The following is a 20762-nucleotide window of genomic DNA, read 5'->3' on the forward strand; positions in this document are numbered from 1 at the left end:
AATGTAAACTGAAATGGTACTTAAGTGTTGGGACCACTGAGGGAAGACAGATACCATGTCTCATTTTATATTGATCATGGCACCTGACCCAATTGGGGAACCAGAATGTAACCACCATCCATTTACCAGTTGTCTCCAGTACAGATTAGAGTCTGCAGAGGCTTAGCCTTGGAAGGCTTGGCTCAGTAAGAAAAGCTTGTAGTTGAATGGAACAGGCTTGGGTAGATAAGCTTTGCTTTTTTATGTGGGCTTCCATCCGGGACAGCAGGGGAGGCCAAGCACTGGGGATTCGGGGAGGGGGGTAGAAGAAGGGGGTGACACCAATCATGCAGCCTAAGTGAGAGGAATCCTAGATTCTGTCCAAGAACACTTGAGAACAAATGGAGACCTCCAAGGGCAAGACCAGCCCACCTGCTGTGGCAAGGATGTTTCCCCAGAAGGCTGCAGAGCATTGGTGGAGGTGAGGGTGGTAAAGACAGGGTTTCCAAATGCCTGAGGTCCAGAATGGACTCACTGGATAGTAGATTTAAAGAAAAAAATAACTGGCTTTCAGGAGAGAACCTGACTTTACCTAGAGAGTATTTCTCGGGGTCTGGAGGTCTTCTAGCAGCAATCTGGGTGGGTGAATAGGCCAAGGGAATTTTTTACTCTTCTCCTTTTAAACTCTTAGGTAAAGCCAAAAGGGGTCTGGGTCTGAGTCTGGGGAAGAGACCAGAGGGTTTGAAGTGTTATCAAAGGGGCATCCTGGGACCCATAAGCTGCCCACCAAGCTCAGGTATGTCCTCTAGCCTCTTAAATGGGATTTCACTTCTGTACCCCTACACATCTAGGTTAGTATTTTGTTTTTGTTTTTAGAGACAGAGTTTCTCTGTGTAACAGCTCTGACTGTCTTGGAACTCACTCTGTAGGCTAGGCTGGTCTTAAACTCACAGAGATCCACCTGCATCTGTGCCCCCCCCCAAGTGCTGGAATCAAAGGCATGCACCACCACTGCCCGGCTCTATTTAGTATTTAACATGCTCTGTTCTAGTTCCTAGCAATGTCTCAAAACCCTCACTGACCTTGCCCAGATGGTCAGGATACCAAGTTCTAAGTTCCTGATCATGTCCTCAGACATCACTGTCAGGACCAAGCCCATCTAGAAGGCTCAAAGCAGGGGCTAATTTCTCAGCTGATCACTGGAGATGCTTTAAAAGCTTGAGACACAAAGTGGCCCTAGGAGAGCTGCAGAGCCACTGAGAAAAGCAGACCAAGGAAGCAGGCAAGAGAGGCCACGTGGCCACCTGCATCTGATTTATTATTCCATTTTGTCCAAACTCAGCAGAATGTGAGGCCACCAAAAGGCAGCCAGGTTGTTCTTTGGGGCCAACTAGAGTTGGGTGTATGGCAATAGGGGACAAAATTCATGAAACATCCATTGGGGTAAGAGTCAAGATTCAGGAGGCCCTTCTGTGCATCTTCCATGCCTAAATCCCCTCACAAGGAGGCGTGATGGGATCTGCATGAATGTGCTACTTTCAAAGGAAGTGGGGGCAGCCATTGGGGTCCAGTGGCTTGTGGGCAGCTCCATGGGAGCCTGAATGGGCCTCCTGAGACTGCTAGACACCACCTTGTTCATGAGAGAAGGTGGGCTCTAGGCCAGGTGAGACTGGTCAGAAGCAAACAGGACCTCGTCTAGACCACCTCTCCCTGAGATGTCCTCTTTCCCATGGTTCCTAATTCTTGCTCATCTTACCAACATTTCTGGTCTTCACAAAATCCACCTCTTACAGAGGAACCAATCCAGTGGGTAAGGCCCGACATCCCAACACCTCCCTACGGTGCTCTCTTGCCAAGAGCATCCTCACAGTGCTGGGCTTCTAATGGGCTCCAAGAAAGGGAGGTAAGTATGAGGGTCTGTGGGTATGCGGGGGCCTTGAGCACAGAGGTGAAGGCCTCTCCCTGTGTATCCCAGGGATTGAGGTCTACCCAAAGTCTTGACCCTGTATCTGTTTGTGCTTCTATCCCAGCCATGAACATGAATCCAGAAGGACCTCCAGTCCAGCCTCATTGGGGCAGCACCTGCAGACCTGGTGGGAACAGGAGAAGAAAGTCTTGGAGGAAGGATGGCTGCAAGGGGATAGGAAACCATTTCCTTCCATGTACCATAGTCAGTTATTTAGACAGGCACAAGGAAAACTTGGATCCAACTCCCCAACCCTGCCAAACCCATTCCAGGACCAAATGAGAGAGGAAGACCAAGGTGGACACCTACCATAATTAAGAGTATGCCAGGCCCTGTAGCCCCCGGGCAGCAGAGTGGAACTTGTCAGTATCTTCAAAAGGCTGGTCTGTGGTCACCAAGGAGAGAGGGAAATAAGCCTTCTGTGGCCTGGTGATCTTACCTGTCTGTTCTTCTCTGGGCTGAAGATAGAAGGCAGGATATATAACACTTCCTAGAGGCTGTCAAATCTATCTGGCACTTGTTTGGGGCCAGCATTACAGACAGAAAGGTGAGGGGTACCCCTTTGCTGTCTCAGGATGCACAGCCTACACCCTTGATTTCCTTAATTCCCTGACCTCTGGGCTTCTCTTCTAGGCTGCCCCCTTCCTCCTCCTCTTCTCCCCACCCCCATGTGTGTTACTGTGTGTCTGTGGTGTGTGTATGTGTGTGCAAGTGGGCTCACCTGTGCATGTGTGTAGTGAAGGCCAGAGGTTGGCTCTGGGTGTCTTCCTCCACTTTATTTTAGAGACAGGCTCACTCACTGAAACTGGAACTTGCCATTATTTTCCAGGTAGACTCACTGGCCAGTGAGCCTTGGGTATCTGCCTGTCTGCTTTGGAGCTGTGGTTATAGGTGTGTTCCACCACACCCAGCTTTTATGTGGAAGTTAGGTGTCCAAACTCAATTGCTCGTGCTTGCACAGCAAATACTTTGCTCAGATCATCTCCTAAGCTCAGACCCACCTTTCTCAGTGGCCTGTGCCAAGGTGAGGAAGCAGGTGGATAAGGGCCAAGACAGTAATGAAGAGGCAGCTTCTGGGAGCACTGACACATGCACAGCGACATCCTGCCTACCACCCACAGGTGGGAAATACAGCATTTCACTAGTTCCCACCCCACTCACCCCTTCCTTGGACTGGCAGAACTCATGGGTCCCGTCTTCCCCTATCTCTCCCATTTTAAGCTGCACACACACGTTAAGACAAATTACCCAAAAGTTGGAAATAAGATCAAGAAAAGGGGTGCTGTGTCTTTTGGGGGGGTGGAAATTTGGAACAGGGTCCTGCTATGTAACCCAGGCTGGTTTTGAACTGGAGATCTTTCTCAGTGCCTTAAGTTCTGGGATTCCCACCTTCCTGACATTACAGGCAGCCTTCCAGGCACACCCAGCAACTGTTTGTGTTCTGGAGATCAAAACTCTGGTCCTCATGTTTAAGAGTTTTAACCTCAGAGCCATCCCTCCAGTCATCATGTATTTTTTGTTGTTGTTGTTGATGATGTTGTTTGTGTGTTTGTTTGTTTTTTGAGACAGGGTTTCTCTGTAGCTTTAGCTATCCTGGAACTTGAACTGTAGACCTTTTCCAATTGTGATTTCAATGTTCTTGGCCGAGTTGTCAGTAGAGTGGGTCTAGACAGAGGCCAGGACACATCTAGCTTAAAGTTCAAGGAAGTGGAGTCGAGATGGGCATTCCTGGACCCTCACAGAACCTCTTACCGGGCACCCTCCAAAAACAACTGGTCAACTGCATGGAACATTGGTGGCAACTAGATGGAGTAGACCTCCCCTCAGGTCACTATGAGGCAGCCTTGATTGCTCACCTGGAAGCCCCTCTCTGTGGGCTCTGGGGCAGGCTTGGGATGGGGAGCTGGGTGGGCGCAGAACAGGGGCGAAGGCGCTCCTCTGTTTGACAGCGGAGATCATGTTGACAGGCGAGAAGGAGAAGACGCTGGTGGTGGGGGCAGCGGCCGGGAGGGACATGGAGGAGGCAGCCGCCAGCGGGGGGCTAGAGGGCATGACTCCGGGGCGGGGCGAGGAAGGGGCAGGTGCAGCAGGGAAGGCAGTGGGAGACACAACAGGGAGACAGCACCAGAGTGAGCAGCAAGAATGGGGTGCCACATGGGCTGTTGACCAGGCTGCAGGATCCCTGGGGGCTATGAGGGTCCTGAGAAGACCAGTTCAAGATAATGGGTAAACTGGGAGCTTCTGGGTCCTGGACCAGTCCTTGCCTTTTTAGGAGTCTGAACACCATTTTCAGGGTTGGAGATGACAGGATCAGACCCAGTGAAAACAAACAAACAGTGGGAAGTGCTCTTAAAGGTGGGCATAAGAAGGAGATGAAAAGATTGAATTCCTGCTGCATACCACTGCAATTCTGAAATGCTAAGTAATGTTTATGGGCCTGTGCCGCCAAGGCTACAGCCAAAGCTCAAGGGTCATAGCCAAGGTGAAGTAAGTGGATAGGCATGAAATTTCAGCGAATATACAGCCTCCTGAGTAAGGCTGCTCACATAAGGATGACAGCTCACATAAGCACCCTGACTTCCTCTAATGAACATCCCTATGCAACACGCCCTGTACTTTGTTCTACTCCCCAACCCTGGGCACTGTTTCTTTCCACTTTAATTCAAGGCCCTGTCATTGCCAGTCTGAATCTAGGAGCCTCTTGTATCTGCTAGGGTTCCTGTTTAGAGCATCTCAGTCACACCTCTCTGTGTCCTCACCTGAACCCATTTCCCTGCTTCTCTCTTCTAAAGACTAGAAGGTGGGGTTTTTAATCTTTTCCAACCAGCAAACAATGAAGAGCAGGTACAGACTTCCTGGAAATAATTCGTGGCCTAGGAAGACTGCTTTGATATCACAACACCCATTCACTGACTTTTGGTACAAAAATGACTGCAATGGTTACCCTATTCTCAATGGTTCTTAGCTTGTGGTCACCATCTCCTTGAAGAAAATACTCAGTGCTAGCTGATAAAGCCCTGGCCATTATGTAGTGCTTAAAATTAATGATAATATATATATATATATATATATATAATATATATATATGGTATCTGCTATATATATTATATATATATATATATATATATATATATATATATGGTATCTGCCAAGGCCCAGAAAACTAATAGCCACACTTTGTAGGATTATGGTATTCTAGACTTGCTAATAACTAATTCCAAAGACCAAGTAGAGACACAGAAAGCCCTAGATCCGCTGGCTTGGACAATTCTGATGGCATTTTAGGGACACGTAGGCAAACTCAATGACACCCTATGTAATCATGTCATAAAGCACCCTGAACTTGGGGGAGTGGATGTGGCCCTGAGTAAGCATATTCTGAGATGGGAACAAGCCTGGGTGGAGTCCCAAGTGTCCCTGCTGATGGTGAAGCAGGGTATAAGTGACTCTGGTTGACTAGGGTGGCCCAGGATAGACTGTGCACTGGGGCAGCAGTCTTTTACCCCTGACAGTACTGTTGTGTATCTGGGAAACGGTGAGAGACTCAAACACAAGGGAAACCTAGAAAAAGGCTATGAGCTCACTGTCTCAGAATGGAGGGATGTGGAGCGGTGGAACCTGGCTGAGCTAAGTGCCAGGAGAGACTGGTCTTGGGAGGGACACAAGGAGGCTACAGCCTGCGTAGACTCTGGCTTGGAGAGACGTTGGGTTCCAAAGTCAAAGCCAAGCCAGATTTGTAGCCCTTAAGAACAGCACCCCTGGTAAGGAAAGTTAGGCAAGTAGCTACAGTTATTTTAGGTAGTGAAAAACCGAGAGGAATGAGGAGGCAGAAGGGGGGAACTTCAGGTAAAGCCACAACAAGTTTCTTCTTCGGCAGATGTCACTATGCCCCAGGCCTTGAGGGACAACCTCCCATGTGACTGGTAGAGAGATTTTTTTGCTGGTGAGAAAGGGTGGACAGAGTTCCCTAAGCCTAGTGCTTTCTCACCATGTGGATTGTACCTGCTAAGTAGCCGTTGGTATTGCAAGGGACTGACAGGCAGTGTGAAATGATAAAGCATAAAAATCCACTGTCCATCCATCTATCAGGGAGCTGCCTTAACCCAACATGCCAAGCACCTACAGTTGGGGCTGGGCCTACAAAATCATACATACGTTCTTCCTGAATTTTGTCTGGCCTTCTAATGGCATGTTCAGATAAGAGAGCTAACTGAGGCAGGGGGGTGTATTGATCCTGTTTTACTGAAAAGAACTTAAGTTCATAGGCTCAACTTCTTGAATGTCTGGCAGCTTCTGGCTAAGACCCTCAATTCTGAATCCAGTTCTGGTCACAGGGAATTCTCTTGTTTGCCTCAACCATCTGGGAGAACCTGAGAAGCTGCCGCCCAAGGTACTCAGAGGGACGGAACAAGAAGAAGAATGTCTTGCAGGTGAGGGGGTGAGGAAGCTCCTCCGGGGCCCCGCCGCGCCACTCGGTCCCACCGGTTCATCCCCTGCCCCAGGAAGGCTGCTGAAACCCAGAGCCACACATCCCGGAGGCTGCCGGGCGCTGGAAGCCTAAGTCTCTAGAGTTTCCTGAGGCTTCCAGCAGGGGCCGCCAGCCTCCTCCCGAAGTCCCGGCGAAGGACCAAAAGGTTGCTGTCCACCAGTTTTCAGCACAGGTCCCCCTAATTAAGGGCGGCTTCACAATCATGGGAGGGCTAGAAGCGACGTGTACAACTGGGGTCAGCAAAGAGGGCTTAAGTTGCAAGAAGTTTAGCCCCAGGATCCCGGGGCTCCCCGAGGAGTGAGGCTAAGGTCCAAAATCAGGGAGTGGCAGTATGAAAGGAGGACTGAGGGCTCTCCACCGCTAGGCCAAGGTCCACCCACTTAAGGCAGGAAGTGCAAGCCCGCACTCCAGAATGGGTTGCAGGCAGGGCTGAGTCCATTCTGCATTCGCAGGCTACTTCCCCCCCCCCCCTTCCTGTGGGCTGGGGACACTCACTGGCGAAAGGTGAGGTTGCGGTGGAGCCATTGAGGAAGCTAGGGGATCCGGGCACACCGAGGCCAGTCACACCCGGAGCACCGTAGCTGCCGAGGCCAGCTCCAAGGCCACTGCCGTAGCTGCTCTGCTGTGAGCCAGGGCTGGGCGCGAACCGGGGAGACGCGCTGCCGCAGCTGCGGGCATAGCCTGCGGGAGGGTGGCGGTTAGCCCAGCTGGAGGCGCTGGGCTCTTCTACTGCACAGCCACTGAGGGCAGGGGCGGCGGCACGCACCCGGCTCCGGTGTGGCGTCCCCGACGGCGATGGCCAGAGGGCTGCTGAAGGCGTTGATGCCCACGACGGCGGGGTGTGGGTGGCTGGGGGCCAGGGGTCCGAGGGGTGCAGGTGCGCGCGGGGCGCTGTACAGAGCCTCGGCCACGTCCGCCGCACGCTTCAGGAGGAGCTCCTGCGAAGACAAGAACGGGGCACGGCCGGGGCAGCGGCAGGCGCGGGGACAGAGCCCCGGCCCCTAATGTTGGGAGGCGGGCGGAGGCACCATACCTGGTTACTGCTGGGCACTCCGTACAGGGCCTCCGCCAAGTCAGCCGCCCGTTTCAGCAGCACTTCCTAGGGCAGGGAGGAGACAGAAGGACCGAGGGGCAGCCCCTGGGGACGCAGCGGGGGCCCGGCCCAGGAGGGATCTCCTCATACCCTCGCCCATTGGACATCCTCATTCCCGGCCCATCCTCTGGGTACCTTGGGCAGCCTCTCAGGGTCCCCCGGGTGTCTGGGAATGACTTTTTGTAGCCTCTGGAAGCCGTAGTCAATGGTAGGCTCATTCAAGGCTGCGGAGAACGGCAATATTTGGAGGACACCCCTCCCAGAGCAGAACTCACCTCCACCAAGTCCAGCCCCAGGTCGTCCAGAAAAATCCTCGCTCAAGTACCAGAGAATGTCAGGGGCGTCTTCTCAGTTACGTCATTTATTTGGTTAGAATTAATTCAATAAGTATTTACTGAGCCAGGCTCTGTGTCAAGGTTGGCATCAACTCTCTCTCTCTCTCTCTCTTTCTCTCTCTCTCTCTCTCTATTCATATTCTTGGGGGTAGAACTCAGGTTTTTTTGCATTTTGTCATATCAATTTGCCATTAAAAAAAAACCCAACTCTTAACAACCTTTATTTATCAGGGATCAGGCAATTTCTCGGTAACATGTGGCTGTCAAGGTTTGCATGCACCTCAGAAAAGAGACCGCTGTCAGGAAGATGCAGTGCTCAGCCCCTGACTCTTCCCTCCCCTTCCCCCTTGAACTTCTTACTCTATCTTGTCTCAAAGTTCTACTTACTTCACTTCCAATGCAAGACTTAAGTTCATTTCCTTTCCTTTTCCCAAAGCATAAAGTACCCACTTCCTGGGCTTGGTTCTAGCCAGTCTTCTGCTGCCAAGTCTACCTCCCTATTCCTCTGTAGTTACAGCTTAGCCTGGTTCAGCACATGCTCCCAGGTATGGGTTTTCCTCTGTCAAGTCCTCCCCCTGAAACTCCACCCCCCCATCCACCCATCCTGTGTTTGCAGCTCAGCCTGCCCAAGTTATGATAGAGCTACCTGAGGGTATCCTGAGCCCCCATGCCTCAGTGAGTATGGGAAAAGCAAGTGGCTTGAGCGGAAGCCAGATGCAAAGATGGCAATGTATTCAACTGAAGAGTGGTCAAACTGAACACAGTTTTCACTGCTTCCCCCGGAGTCTTGTGCTAACTGTTCACCAAGGCATTATACCAGGGTGTGTATATGTCTGTGGGCTTACACATGCCTGTATGTGAATGTAGAGTGCAGCCTGGAAGACCCAAGACACCCAGGGGAGAGTAGTGAGCCCATTTGGAAGCATGCTTGAGATGAAAAAGCAACAAACAAACAAACAAAAAGAAAAAGAAAACTGTAGAAAAGGTTCTGAACTCCAGAGTACATGGCTAGAAGGGAGAGCATACCTTGATGAGAAGACTTGAAATAACAGTAGTTTCTAAGGAGCCAAAAACTCAGGAAGAAAAACGGGTCATGGAAAAAAGGACTTTGAAAGATCACTTAGTAGGTGTAAGGGTGTGTGTTGATCACTTAGTAGGTGTGGGTGAAGGTGTGGGGGGGATGAGGAGCAGCTGCTTAGGGCACATAGCCACCTGCAGATTTTGTCACCCCCTACAAGTGTTTGAGTCATAGCTCAGAGGCTATCTCTGTGGATCTTAGTCCCTGCTTCAGCCGCCTCCTTCCTTACCTGTGTAGACAAAGCGGCCAGGGGCTCCTTTACAAAACTGCTTGGACTTGTAGGAGAGGGTCACTTCTACTACCCCAGGGATGTGTCTTGGTGGCGTCTGCACTCGGATAGCGTGGGGAGTGATGAGCTGTGAGAGCAGAGGGGAGGCCTGCAGGTCTAGTCCTGTGCAGAGGGCCTAGCCTTGAGACTCAGAGGGAGACTGGCAGGGGTTGGCCCACCTCGCTCCACAGGAGCACGTTGCCAAACACGACCTGCAACCCGTCGAAGAAGTTGTCTCCGATGATAATGACGGTGGCGCCTCCCGTGGTCCAGCCCTCCCCGGGGCTGATGGCTTTGATGCAGGGGGTGGCAGCTGGGAGGTAGGAGAGGACCCGGGTCAGGGGACTGCACCAAGGTGGACTCTGAGGTTGGCCAGGGCTGGGCTGGGAGTCCTGACCTTCAGAAGGGTCCAGGCGTCGGGCCCTGCGGCCATGTTTGGAGTTGTTGTGCACAAACATGTTGTCCGACACGGCCAGCACGTGTCCATCCACACTCACTGTTGTGGATACCACCACCTGTGTGGGCAGATGAGACCAGGCTGGCTGCGGCCCTTGGGACTCCTGCGTGGGCACCGGTAGGAAGAACTAGCACCTTGAAGTGGGTGTCTGGAAGCTGGAATTCAGAGTGTCCTTGGGGGGGGGAGGGGACGTTCAGTTGGGTGGGGGCTGTGCTGGTAGAGTTGAATCAAGCTGAACCAGGTGATGCCCCCTAGATGAACTGACCTCTCAGGAGCTACAAAAATCAAAAGCCCTGAAAAAGTTGTAGCTCCTCAGGCAGAGAGTACCCCCGCCCTTCCGTTTTTTGCACACACGGGAACACTACTCAGCATCAGTCAAGTTTGGAGACAGGAATGCCTTCCTAAAGTTGGGGCACAACAACATCAGTTAGAGAACCCGTCAACAGGAGCCCCCACTTTATTCTGGGCAGGAAGTCGGTGCTGCCTTCTCCCTACCCCCTGCTTTGGGAGGGGCGTGCAGGTTGGGGATGTGCTAAGGGCAGCTGTTCTCAGCTTCACACTATGCAAATTACCTGGGTCGTTAATCATGTAAAAATGTCACAATTAGCATCTTCTTAAGTGGGACTCTAATGAAGCCTCCCTTGGCAGCCAGCATAAGTTGAGATGGAGCTGCCCCACCCCCAGCAGGCACCAGCCCCGGAGGCACAGGCTAGGCAGAGATCTGCTCCCGAAGGGTCACAGCTTTCCCTTCACCTATCAGTAAAGGGTAGATTTGCATGGGGTGAGAGGGCTTTTCCCAAACCTACCTGGAAGCGGCGCATGTCTCGGGGATTCCCTGCGTTCTTCAAGCAGTTCTGGTTGCATTTGAGAAAGAATTTGAGGAAGAACCTGAAACAGTGAGGTTAGGAGGCTCAGGGGTCTGGGGATTCTGTAAATAGATGAAGATCATGGCTCCCTGCCTTGTCTCCTCCCAGCCCCTTGTTTGCGTACACACAGGTGCACACTCCATATTCCTGTCTCAAGCTGTGTACACACAGGGTGCCTGAGATGGACCAAACAGATCCCTCACAAGGACTACCTTGTCACACAGATGCGCACAGTGCTTATTTGTCTGTAAAGCGTATATTTATCCACCTGCACAGTGTATATCCATCACAGAATGTGCCAATCATAAATTCTACAGTATATGTGTGTACCTATTACTCACAAATTACAATCATCACAATGTGTACAATGTATATTCTACACGTAGCATATACTTACATATGCCCACTATTGAATGAAAATTTTTACCATGTATGTCTGTCACAGTTGGTGACACACACATCTGTCATACAGCACATCTCTCTCCCAGATGACAACCATCACCTAAACAAACCCATATAAACTATACAAACTGTATCAGTTATAGATGATGTATATGCTTTATTATTACTCACGAGTTACAGCCATAGCAAAGCATGTATTTCACCTAAGATCTATACTCATCAAACATGAGGCCAGGAGGTGGTGGCGCACACCTTTAATCCCAGCACTTGGGAGGCAGAGGCAGGCGGATCTCTGTGAGTTTGAAGCCAGCCTGATCTACATAATGAGTTTAGGCCAATCAAAACTACATAGAGAGATGTTGTCTCAAAACAATCAAAAACCAAAGAAACACAGTTTGTGAGTAGTACAATGCACAAGTAAGTCCATGCCCATCACGTGTGTTATGTGTACATCCTATAGGGTATATGCATATCAAGAATATAGAAAATAATATGCCTATTTGTGTTGTATATGACTTTAAAAACTGTCACTGAAAATAACATCCCCCTCAGCAGATTCCTCTTCCACAGATTTTCTATTCATTATACACAGAAACCTGATAACACAGAACACATACTTACCAGACACTCATATACCATACAGATATGCAGATTAGCTTCTTTGTTGGTTTTTGTTTGTTTGTTTTTTGAGACAGGATTTCTCTGTATAGCCCTGGCTGTCTTGGAATTCTTTTGTAGACTAGGCTGGCCTTGAATTTGCGGAGATCCACCTGCCTCTGCCTCCCAAATGCCAAATGATGGGATTAAAGGTGTGTACCACTACCTTTTTTTAAATGTATAATTGGTAAACAACAAACAGCAAGAACGAGCTACAGTATATGCCTTGAAGAGGCCAATCCTTCAGTCTTCCAAACAGTTGGTGGGAAGCCCTGACACCATCGGTAAGGCAACCATGGACAATACTCTAGCCATTGTAAATGCAAATACTATGTGTGCCTTAGCCCCATGAGACTTTGTGAGCATCTTTGGACATTTTCTACATGTAGAGGGCAGGGCTAAGTCCATGAAGGGTCTTGGCATGTAGCATAACTTCCTGGGCATCTGATGAGCTCTTCTAGTTAATGTTCCTAATTTACTTCCACTTATTTGGGAGGCATTTTTCCCAAGCTGCTTCTTACAATAAACAGCAGATAAGAGTTTAACATTAGGATGATACCCTGAAAGAGTACATATTGTAGCTACCTGTATACTATATATACACATTTCTTACCTGTTAAGACATTTTATGGTATAGATGCCCTAGAGCTCATACAAACATAGTCCTCATATATGTACCACCCTCAAATGGGTAGTGTATCAGCTCCCTAGACAGAGTACAGGTTAGTTCATTAATTCTCAGTACCCAGCATGCTCTATCAGGGGCTAGAAGGAGGGAAACATCTCAGATTGGGACAAAGTCCTGTGCTGAGGGGATTAATGCTAACTCCTAAATACCATGAATGATATGACCAGCAAGGTGATGGTGGATCACCCAAAGGTATTTCCCTAGTAGCCACACTTGCCCACTGTACCCAACTCCCAATCCTGTGGATTTGAGAGGAATGGTTCCTGGGATGTGGATGGGATGTGGGTACCACAAGCAAGTGCTACTCTGCAGACTCTGTCAACTGGAGGGCTGTGGATGTAACTGGTTTTCAGAAGGCATCCAGACCAGCAACACTGCATGGAAACGTGGTAGGAATGCAGAAGCTCTGCTCTAGGCCTGCTGAATCTAAACAGTTCTGCTGGGACCCAGCCTCTGTGTTCTTTGTGGCACTGAACCTCTGGGAATGTGGTTTAGTCTCAATCTAAGATGTCCTGCAAGTATTAAACACATATTTAATTTCAAACACTTTGGGAAAAAGACTACAAAATAACTCAGGAGTTAGCTGGATATGGAAGTGCGTACCTGTAATCTCAGCACTCGGTGGGTAGAAGTGGGAAGATCAGGAGCTCAAAGCTAGCCTCAGCTACACAGTGAGTTTAAGGCTAGCCTGGGCTACATGAACCACACTCCTCCCCCCAAAAAAAGAACCTTGGCAATTTTTTTTATCACATTGGAACAATAATAGTTGAGATACACTGGATTAAAGAAAATGCATTATCACCATTAATTTTACCTATTTTTTAAAACGAAGTTGTAACTAGTACATCTCAAATGTGGCCTGCATTGCATTTATATTAGATAATGCTGCTGTAGAGTGTTATGTCAATAACAAAGCCCAAGAGCATCTGATCCTCCTCTTATCTCCAGTGAATGGGGCAGCCATGCTGTGATGCTAGGAGCTGACTGGTAAAAACTGGTAAGACATAAATGATGCTTGTTGGAAAAGGTAAATAATTTTTGTTTGGTAGAGAAATTTTGCAACTTTGTTGTCCTATGGACATTATCTAGCTTTGTATCTAACCTGTCATACTCTAGTCTTTTTCACACACACTCTGCCTTTCCCTTCCTCCCTTTCTTCCCCCCTCCCTTTCATAGCTATGTATAAATTTCTTCAGAGCCAGTCTGTTACCCCACTGGTTACAGAGAACATCAAAAGATTCACAGCCATGGTCTTTTCACATTTGAAGATTGAGCTTTGGCATAAGTGACTGTGCCACTCAGTGTTCCTACCTCCCAAGGCTGCAGTTGGAGAAATGTGGTGAAGGAAGGGAATGGGAAGAGGTGGCAAGTTCTCTAACTCATGTCTGTAGAGGCCAGACGTGGAGATTGGGAGCTGGGGGAGGGAGGGTTCTGGAACCTGGTGGGAAGGAACAGCTGCAGAGAGACAAATACACATGGGGACAAGGACCTGAGCATCTAAAACACCATCAGGGGCCTGGGGTGTGTAACTAGGTATACATGTTTTATTGAGGATTTATAATCCCAGCTCATCATGAAGGAAGTACACTCTACCCCTAAAGCCATGTGTCCTATGTGCAGCACTCCTTGTTCCTGGCTCCACAGGGCTGGAGGGGAGCCCAGGGAAGTCCTTTTCTCTGAGATGGACCACAGGCTGGAGGAAAAGAAGTCAATACCAAGCCCACAGACCCCACTAGAGTGAGCACGGGACTGTACCTAGTATCATTCTCACTGGTGGTAACAGATACCTCTGGGGACACAATTTCATCTGGATCTCCAAGAAATGACTATGAGACAAAGGCGACACCCAAAGAGCTGCCCTTAGAATTAATGGGAGAAAGTACTACAAATACAAGTATTAGGTGAAAATAAAATGCTTCATAGAGGGAACAATACAAAACCCTTAAAGCAAACCCATTCTAACCAATCATTCAGTGAATGCCTGGGACTCTGCTCAGTCCATCACCTGCCATTATCTTGTTTCCTCCTCTCAAAACTCTGAGGTGGTGTGTAGATCTGTAATTGTTCCCACTGCACAAACAAAAATCAAGTTTAAGCAAGTTTAAGTTACACAGACTAGTGGGTCTAAAGTTCAGATGTGAACTTGGGTCTCTTTGAACTGCTGTTGCCGACTAGAGCCCCTGTTGGTGGGGATGTCAGACTCCAGAGCTACCCAGCCACACAGTGGTGTGGCAGGAGTTCACAGCCCTAAGAGATGTCTTGTGCAGGGACCAGTAGATCTGCTCTATGCTGTTTCCTCAAGATTTCCATTTGCCTGTAGTGTGGGCCTTTGGATATTGTGACTGAGGCTTTCAAACATTCTAGATTAGACCGGGCATTGGTGGCACGTGCCTTTAATCCTGGCACTCAGGAGGCAGAGGCAGGCGGATCTCTGTGAGTTCGAGACCAGCCTGGTCTACATGAGCTAGTTCCAGGACAGCCTCCAAAGTCACAGAGAAACCCTGTCTCGAAAAACAAAACAAAACAAAAAAATTCTAGCTTAAACAAATCTGAACAAGATGAGCTAAGATGGATATTTTATTTAAAGATTTAAGTGTTTGGTTTTTTAAAATTTTTTAATGTACACTGACTGGTGTTTTGACACATAACTGGAGTTACAGACAGCTGCGAGCTGCCATGTGGGTGCTGGGAATTGAACCCAGGTCCTCTGGAAGAGCATTCAGTGCTCCTAACCACTAAGCCATCTCTCTGACCTCCAAGATTGATGATTTTTGAAGCTCTTTGAGGCTCAGTATCTTTCTGCTTCTATATTCAACTCTCTCCATAATAGAAAATGTAATCAAGGCTGGGTGGTGGTGGCACATGCCTTAAATCCCAGCACTCAGGAGACAGAGGCCGGCAGATCTCTGAGTTCAAATGCTAGCCTGGTCTACAGAGTGAGTTCCAGAAGAAAACCCTGTCTTGAAAAACAAAAACAAAAGTTAAGAAAGAAAATGTAATTATCAAAACAAAACAGAAAGTAGCCCTAACAGTACTCATCCACTTAATAAAGCATTTAAGGTAAATATGCATCAGGATACAGAGCCTGTGATTTAAAGACAAGTCAAGAGCAGGTGTGGTGGCCACACCTTTAATCCTAGCACTCAAGAGGCAGAAGCAGGCAGAGATCTCTGTGATTTCCAGGCCAGTCTGGTCTACACAGAACTTCATAATGAGACCTTGTCTCAAAACAAAAGAGAACAAACAGCATAGTATCTCAGGCATACCTACTCTCCTACATCTGAACTTAGTCTGGTCTTCCTAATTATCTCTCTAAAGACTTTTCATTCCTTTGAATAAATACAGCTCAACATGAAATTAAACTGGCCATTCTTCATCACTAGAACATTCCAAAGAAGCCAGGCTGGGTTGAGAATTAGTGAAGTACAAACACTGGACTCACATATGGCCTCCTAGGAGGGCAGTACTGATCAGGAGCTCTACCCCAAAACAGTCTCCATCCAAAAGAGACACTCGACAGAGAGGAGAATGTGTGGGCAAGCAATGACTCCACCATTACATTTGAGATTCACATGGGGGCAGAAAGCAGAGTGGGGTGAGCTGCTCTTTTGAGGCTAGTGTCCAGGGATAGCACAGTTGGGTAGCACTTGCCTGAATCCCAGAATTCCAAGCTGTCCTGACTGCTGGTTGTTAAAGGGCTCACAGTTGCCCTATTATTTGCGACTCATCCCCAACCAGAAGCATATCCTCTCTGTCAGCAACTCATAGTCAATGATGGATTGAAAGTCACCGCATAGACCAATCCTTGAGGCCTTCAGACTTCAGACAACTCCAGGGTATTAGGAAGTCTGACTTCCAATGGAATAGACATTGTTGATGTATTTATTGCCTGTATATATTGTATATAGTTATTGTACTTATTGTATACAGTTTTTCTTAGTTATAACCTTTTTTTTAGTTTTAGACAAAAAAGGGGAAATGTAGTGATATCTTATTTATACCCTAACAAATAAAGCTGGGCTAGAGATCAGAGAGAGGAGCTAGCCACTAGTTAACCATAGAGTTATGAAGATCTGTACAGATAGACAGGAAGTGATATGGCTAGGCAGAGAGAAGTAGTGATAAGGCAGGAGGAGACAGGAGCTCAGTCTCTTTTTGGCTGGGAAGTTGAGTAAGGAAGGTGGCTGTGGTTTTGCTCCTTCATCTCTCTGATCTCTCAGCATTTCCCCCTACATCTGACTCTGGGCTTTTATTATTAAGACCTATTAGAACTTGTGCTACATATTCAAGCTCTTGCTCCTGCCCTACCATGTCTCCTTTACTTTTTTCTTCTCAGATATCGTTCGAAATAACTCACTTTCACAAAAGTCCCATCTCATTGTCTGCTTCTAGAAATATGGACAAGAAGTCAGGTCCCCCAGCTAAGGCTTTCTTTTGGCTTTTTTTTCTCCTTGCCTCTATATTCCATTCTGAGACACTGAAGGCTGAAATTATGGTACCCACTTTCAAAGAGAAAGCTGTTAAGTAACTCAAAGACCTGGGCTGAGAGCCAAGTGGCAACAGGACAGCCAGGAGCACAGAACAGAATGTCTAGATTTCAGTGCCATCCCACTTCCTCCAGAATGATATCCACTAGCCACCCTTGATGTATGGTGACTGGGGACTTAATATTTGAAACCTTATTTCATTTTCACTAAAGTTGTTTCCACATGCAGCCATGGCTTCCATATTGGATTGTGTGGATCTAGAAAGAGAGAGTGTAATGAATGATGCATAAGTTGGGACAAGGTGTTCAAAGCAACACTGGAACTCATGAAAATCTTAGGAAAGAAAGCAGATTTGGAATAAAAAGACAACATGAAATTGCAGATATATTTCTAAGTACAAGGTGGCACTACATACAACCTTGGATGAATATAGGGGTCATCTGCTAATTTTTATCCTAATAGCCTTGTATTTGAGCTCATGAACCTCAAAAGAAGCAGAATAGCATCCAGAACAATGCTTTACTTGTGTGCTTCCCGCCATCCCCAACTGAAGACCAGACTACAGATGCTGAATTCCCTTACTCCCATTGTTCATCCACGCCAAAGAACTGATTGAACATATTTTACATGTCTGTCACAGGGGATATAGAGGCCAACTAGAGTTTTTCCTTTGCTTCTGTTGTTGGACATGCTCGGGATTGCATCTGGAGCCTCATACATGCTAAGCAAGTGCTTTACCACTGAGTTCCAGCTCCAACCCCCCACAGTGCAAGAGTTTCTAGAGTTCTTATCTGTTCTTGAGCATTGGGTCTTAGAGGACCTCAGAGAGAGATAAGAGGGAAAGGGACTACAGCTTTTCAAAGAGCAGTGGCATGAATGGCACATTTGTCCAGTGGTACCTGAAGGCAGCTGTAGTTCAGAGCCTGGGACTGGCTTCAATTCATGTGTGATTTGGACACTAGGGAAAAGGAAAGTCCTCACAGGGTGCCTTACTGACTGTGACACCTGGAAGAGTCAGTTTGATTCCAGAGAGAAGCAGACACTGGAGAGATGAGGCCAGAGTGAATGAGGAGGTAGATGAAATTAGTTAATGCATACATGGAGGTGGCCCAGGTTCCTTCCTGAACTTGGTGTGCAATAGCAGTCAAGACAGAATACCTCCAAGGCCATAGCCACCTGACAGGCCTGGACCTAGTCTCCCCATCAGGATCCCCAACTAGAGTAGAGGTGGCTGCTGTGCAGATGGGCTGGGGGACTATAAATAGCCAGGGCGCATACATTAGCATGCCAATGCACCCGCACCCCATCCTCTATGCTAATGGCCCACCATGCGCCTGAACACCTTCTGTTCCCCTGCATGCATTTGCATGCACAATTAGCATAATCTTGTATAATTAATGAACATCGTCAATTTTAGCTCCTAAGTAATTTGATTAACATGTTGATGGGGCACTTACTAGGCTCTCCAAACCTCGGTCTGGGCATGGGGCCTGAGGAGATGGGGAGAGGCAGTGGAGAGATGCTAAGAGGTCCCCAGCTGTCCATGAAGAGTTGTGGGAACCCCACTTTTCCTGAGTTGGGCCGGAGAGGAGAGGAAGTTGAGAGGTTGATAATTGAAGGCTTCTAGGTTCTTCATATGGAGTTGGGTGACCAGCTGGAGTGTGCTGACAGTGGCTGATCTGAACATTAAACTTATTTGTGCTCATAGGGACACAGGCACATACATTCATCTCTTGCATGTCCCCCCTAGCCTGGAGAATCTTATATGAATATAAGATACCAGACTCTTAATATCTCCTCACAGATAAGGAGGGTGAATGTATGGGTAATTCGGGGCTATGAAAGGGAAGGGAAGGGAAGACTGAAGTGGTATGTTCCTCAGCCTCAAGGGTGGGAAGCTGGTCTCTTGAGGTAAAAGACTTTGTCAACTCCTTTTTATGAGTTTAGTGGGAAGTAGGTAAGGTACTGGCAAGTACCAAGTAACTCAGGGTAAAAGGAACAGATAGGATGCTGGATATAGCCCCTTTCTATTTAGAGAAAATCACTCTCTGGCCCAAGACACACCAAAGCCCTGAGCCAGAGCACATGCTAATGGCCACTATCTTTCTGTTCAGCTAAGATCATGGTTTCCATTATTTTCACTGAATGTTCTCACTGCTATCTATGCTCAGGTGCCTTTACTGTCTAAGATGGTCACGATAGGCTGGGTGGGAAGGGCAACAGGTAAGAAATGGTACTAAGGCAGGCCCCGTGTTGGACACTGGATGCATATATCTCATTAACTTCACATGGCCTCTCCTTTACATCATCGATATTTCTCCTCCTCTTCTTTGTATGTGTGTGTGTGCGTGCGTGCGTGCGTGCGTGTGTGCGTGCATGCGTGCGTGTGGAGGCTGGGGACAACCTCAGGTGTCATTCTCAGGTGCCATCCACCTTGCTTATTGAGACAGGGTCTCTCACTGGCCTGAAGCTTAAAATCACTTCCTTCTTTTGCAGAAGCCTTGGGATCAGTTCCCAAACCCACACGATAGCTCACAAACACCTATAATTACAGTAGTTCAGGAGGGCTGACGCCCTCTTCTGACCTCTACAGATTCCTACACATTTATGGTACATGCTCACATACACACACATATATAAACATAAAATAAAGTTTAAAAACTTAGATCTGACTTAATTATAACTAAAAACAATCAAAATTAGTTATCTAGTTACAGCAACTGATTTCAAAGTCTATGTGTGGTACTGGTTACCATGCTGGGTAGTATTGTCTTAAGATTCTATATTGCTCTGTCTTCTCCTTTAAATTCCATTTATTTATTTATTTGTTTGTTTATTTAATATGCCCGGGTGTTTTGCCTACATGTATGTCTGTGTACCATGTCCATGGAGTACAGAAGAGGGCACTGAACCCTCTGGAATGGAGTTACAATTATTAGCTGCCATGTGGGTGCTGGGAATAGAACCTGAGTCCTCTAAAAGAACAACCAGAGCTCTTAAGCACTGAGACATCTCTCAAGGCCCTCTCAATTTCCTATCATTATGTAGTAAATACAACTAACTTGTCTTTAAGTTCACTAATTTTCTTCATTATCATGAAATGTTTAAGTAATTATATTTTGTCTCTTCAACTGCTCTGTTGGGCCTTTGGGGGGGCATAAATCAATTGTTTAGATCTCTGTTTTTTTTTTTCCAAAACATTTATAATAATGTCTGCCTCACAGCAGGTGCTGGCTTATGATGGAATTAAAGAATCAGAAATTAGCCACGCAGTGGTGGCACATGCCTTGGGAGACAGAGTCAGGTAGATCTCTGTGAGTTTGAGGCCAGTCTGGTCTACAGAGTGAGTTCCAGTGCAGCCAAGGCTTCATACAGTGAAACCCTGTCTCAAAACAAAACAAAACAAAACAAAACAAAACAAAGCAAAGCAAAGCAAAAGGCTTTGGGGACTGGAGAGATGGCTCAGCAGTTAAGAGCACTGGAAGAAGAACCAGGTTCAAGTCCCAGCACCCACACAGCAGCTCACAACTGTCTGTAACTCCAAGATCTGACACCCTCACACAGACATACATGCAGGCAAAACACCAATGCACATAAAAATAATTTTTTTTAAAAAATCCCCCTGAAGAATCAGAAATTACTGTAATGGAGTCTAAGGAGATGGTTCAATTGATAAAGCTCTAGTGTAAGCATGAGAACCTGGGTTCAATCCCCAGCACCCACACTAAAAACAAACAAACAAACAAAAAACCAACAAAACAACAAACCAAAAAACCTGGTCTCAAAATAACATGGGGGTAGGTCAGGTGAGCACTTGCTGCTCTTACAAAGGACACAGGTTCTATTCCTAGAACCTATAGGGTGGCTCACAACCATCTATAACTCTAGTTCCAGAAGGTCCAATGCCCCTTTCTGATCTCTGCAAGCATCAGGTCTATATGGGATGCACAAGCATACATAGAGGGAAAAAATCATACATATAAAATATATTAAAAAA

The 20762-nt window shown here is 47.5% G+C and overlaps 1 protein-coding gene across 11 annotated transcripts in view; it reads right to left on the reverse strand.

The window, feature by feature from the left end:
• Window positions 1–1260: 1260 nt before the first annotated feature.
• Window positions 1261–20762, reverse strand: part of Ebf4 (EBF family member 4) — a 68549-nt gene continuing 49047 nt past the window's right edge. For 2 of the 11 annotated variants that reach the window (XM_027421804.2, XM_027421811.2), the window contains 10 exons: window positions 10472–10553; window positions 9388–9723; window positions 9170–9296; window positions 7663–7751; window positions 7468–7533; window positions 7201–7372; window positions 6930–7115; window positions 3802–3999; window positions 2255–2330; window positions 1261–2069 (listed from right to left, as the gene is read on the reverse strand). In XM_027421804.2, the coding sequence (XP_027277605.1) occupies window positions 2260–2330; window positions 3802–3999; window positions 6930–7115; window positions 7201–7372; window positions 7468–7533; window positions 7663–7751; window positions 9170–9296; window positions 9388–9723; window positions 10472–10553 (1327 nt within the window). In that variant the 3' untranslated portion in view covers window positions 1261–2069; window positions 2255–2259. Of the gene's footprint in view, window positions 2070–2254; window positions 2404–3801; window positions 4000–5059; window positions 5886–6210; window positions 6646–6929; window positions 7116–7200; window positions 7373–7467; window positions 7534–7662; window positions 7752–9169; window positions 9297–9387; window positions 9724–10471; window positions 10554–20762 lie in introns of those variants that run through there. The other 9 variants (XM_027421805.2, XR_003486522.2, XM_027421809.2 and 6 more) reach the window with 9 other exon arrangements.

This window comes from Cricetulus griseus, chromosome 6 (assembly GCF_003668045.3).
Source record: "Cricetulus griseus strain 17A/GY chromosome 6, alternate assembly CriGri-PICRH-1.0, whole genome shotgun sequence".
NCBI classification, from domain to species: Eukaryota; Metazoa; Chordata; class Mammalia; order Rodentia; family Cricetidae; genus Cricetulus; species Cricetulus griseus.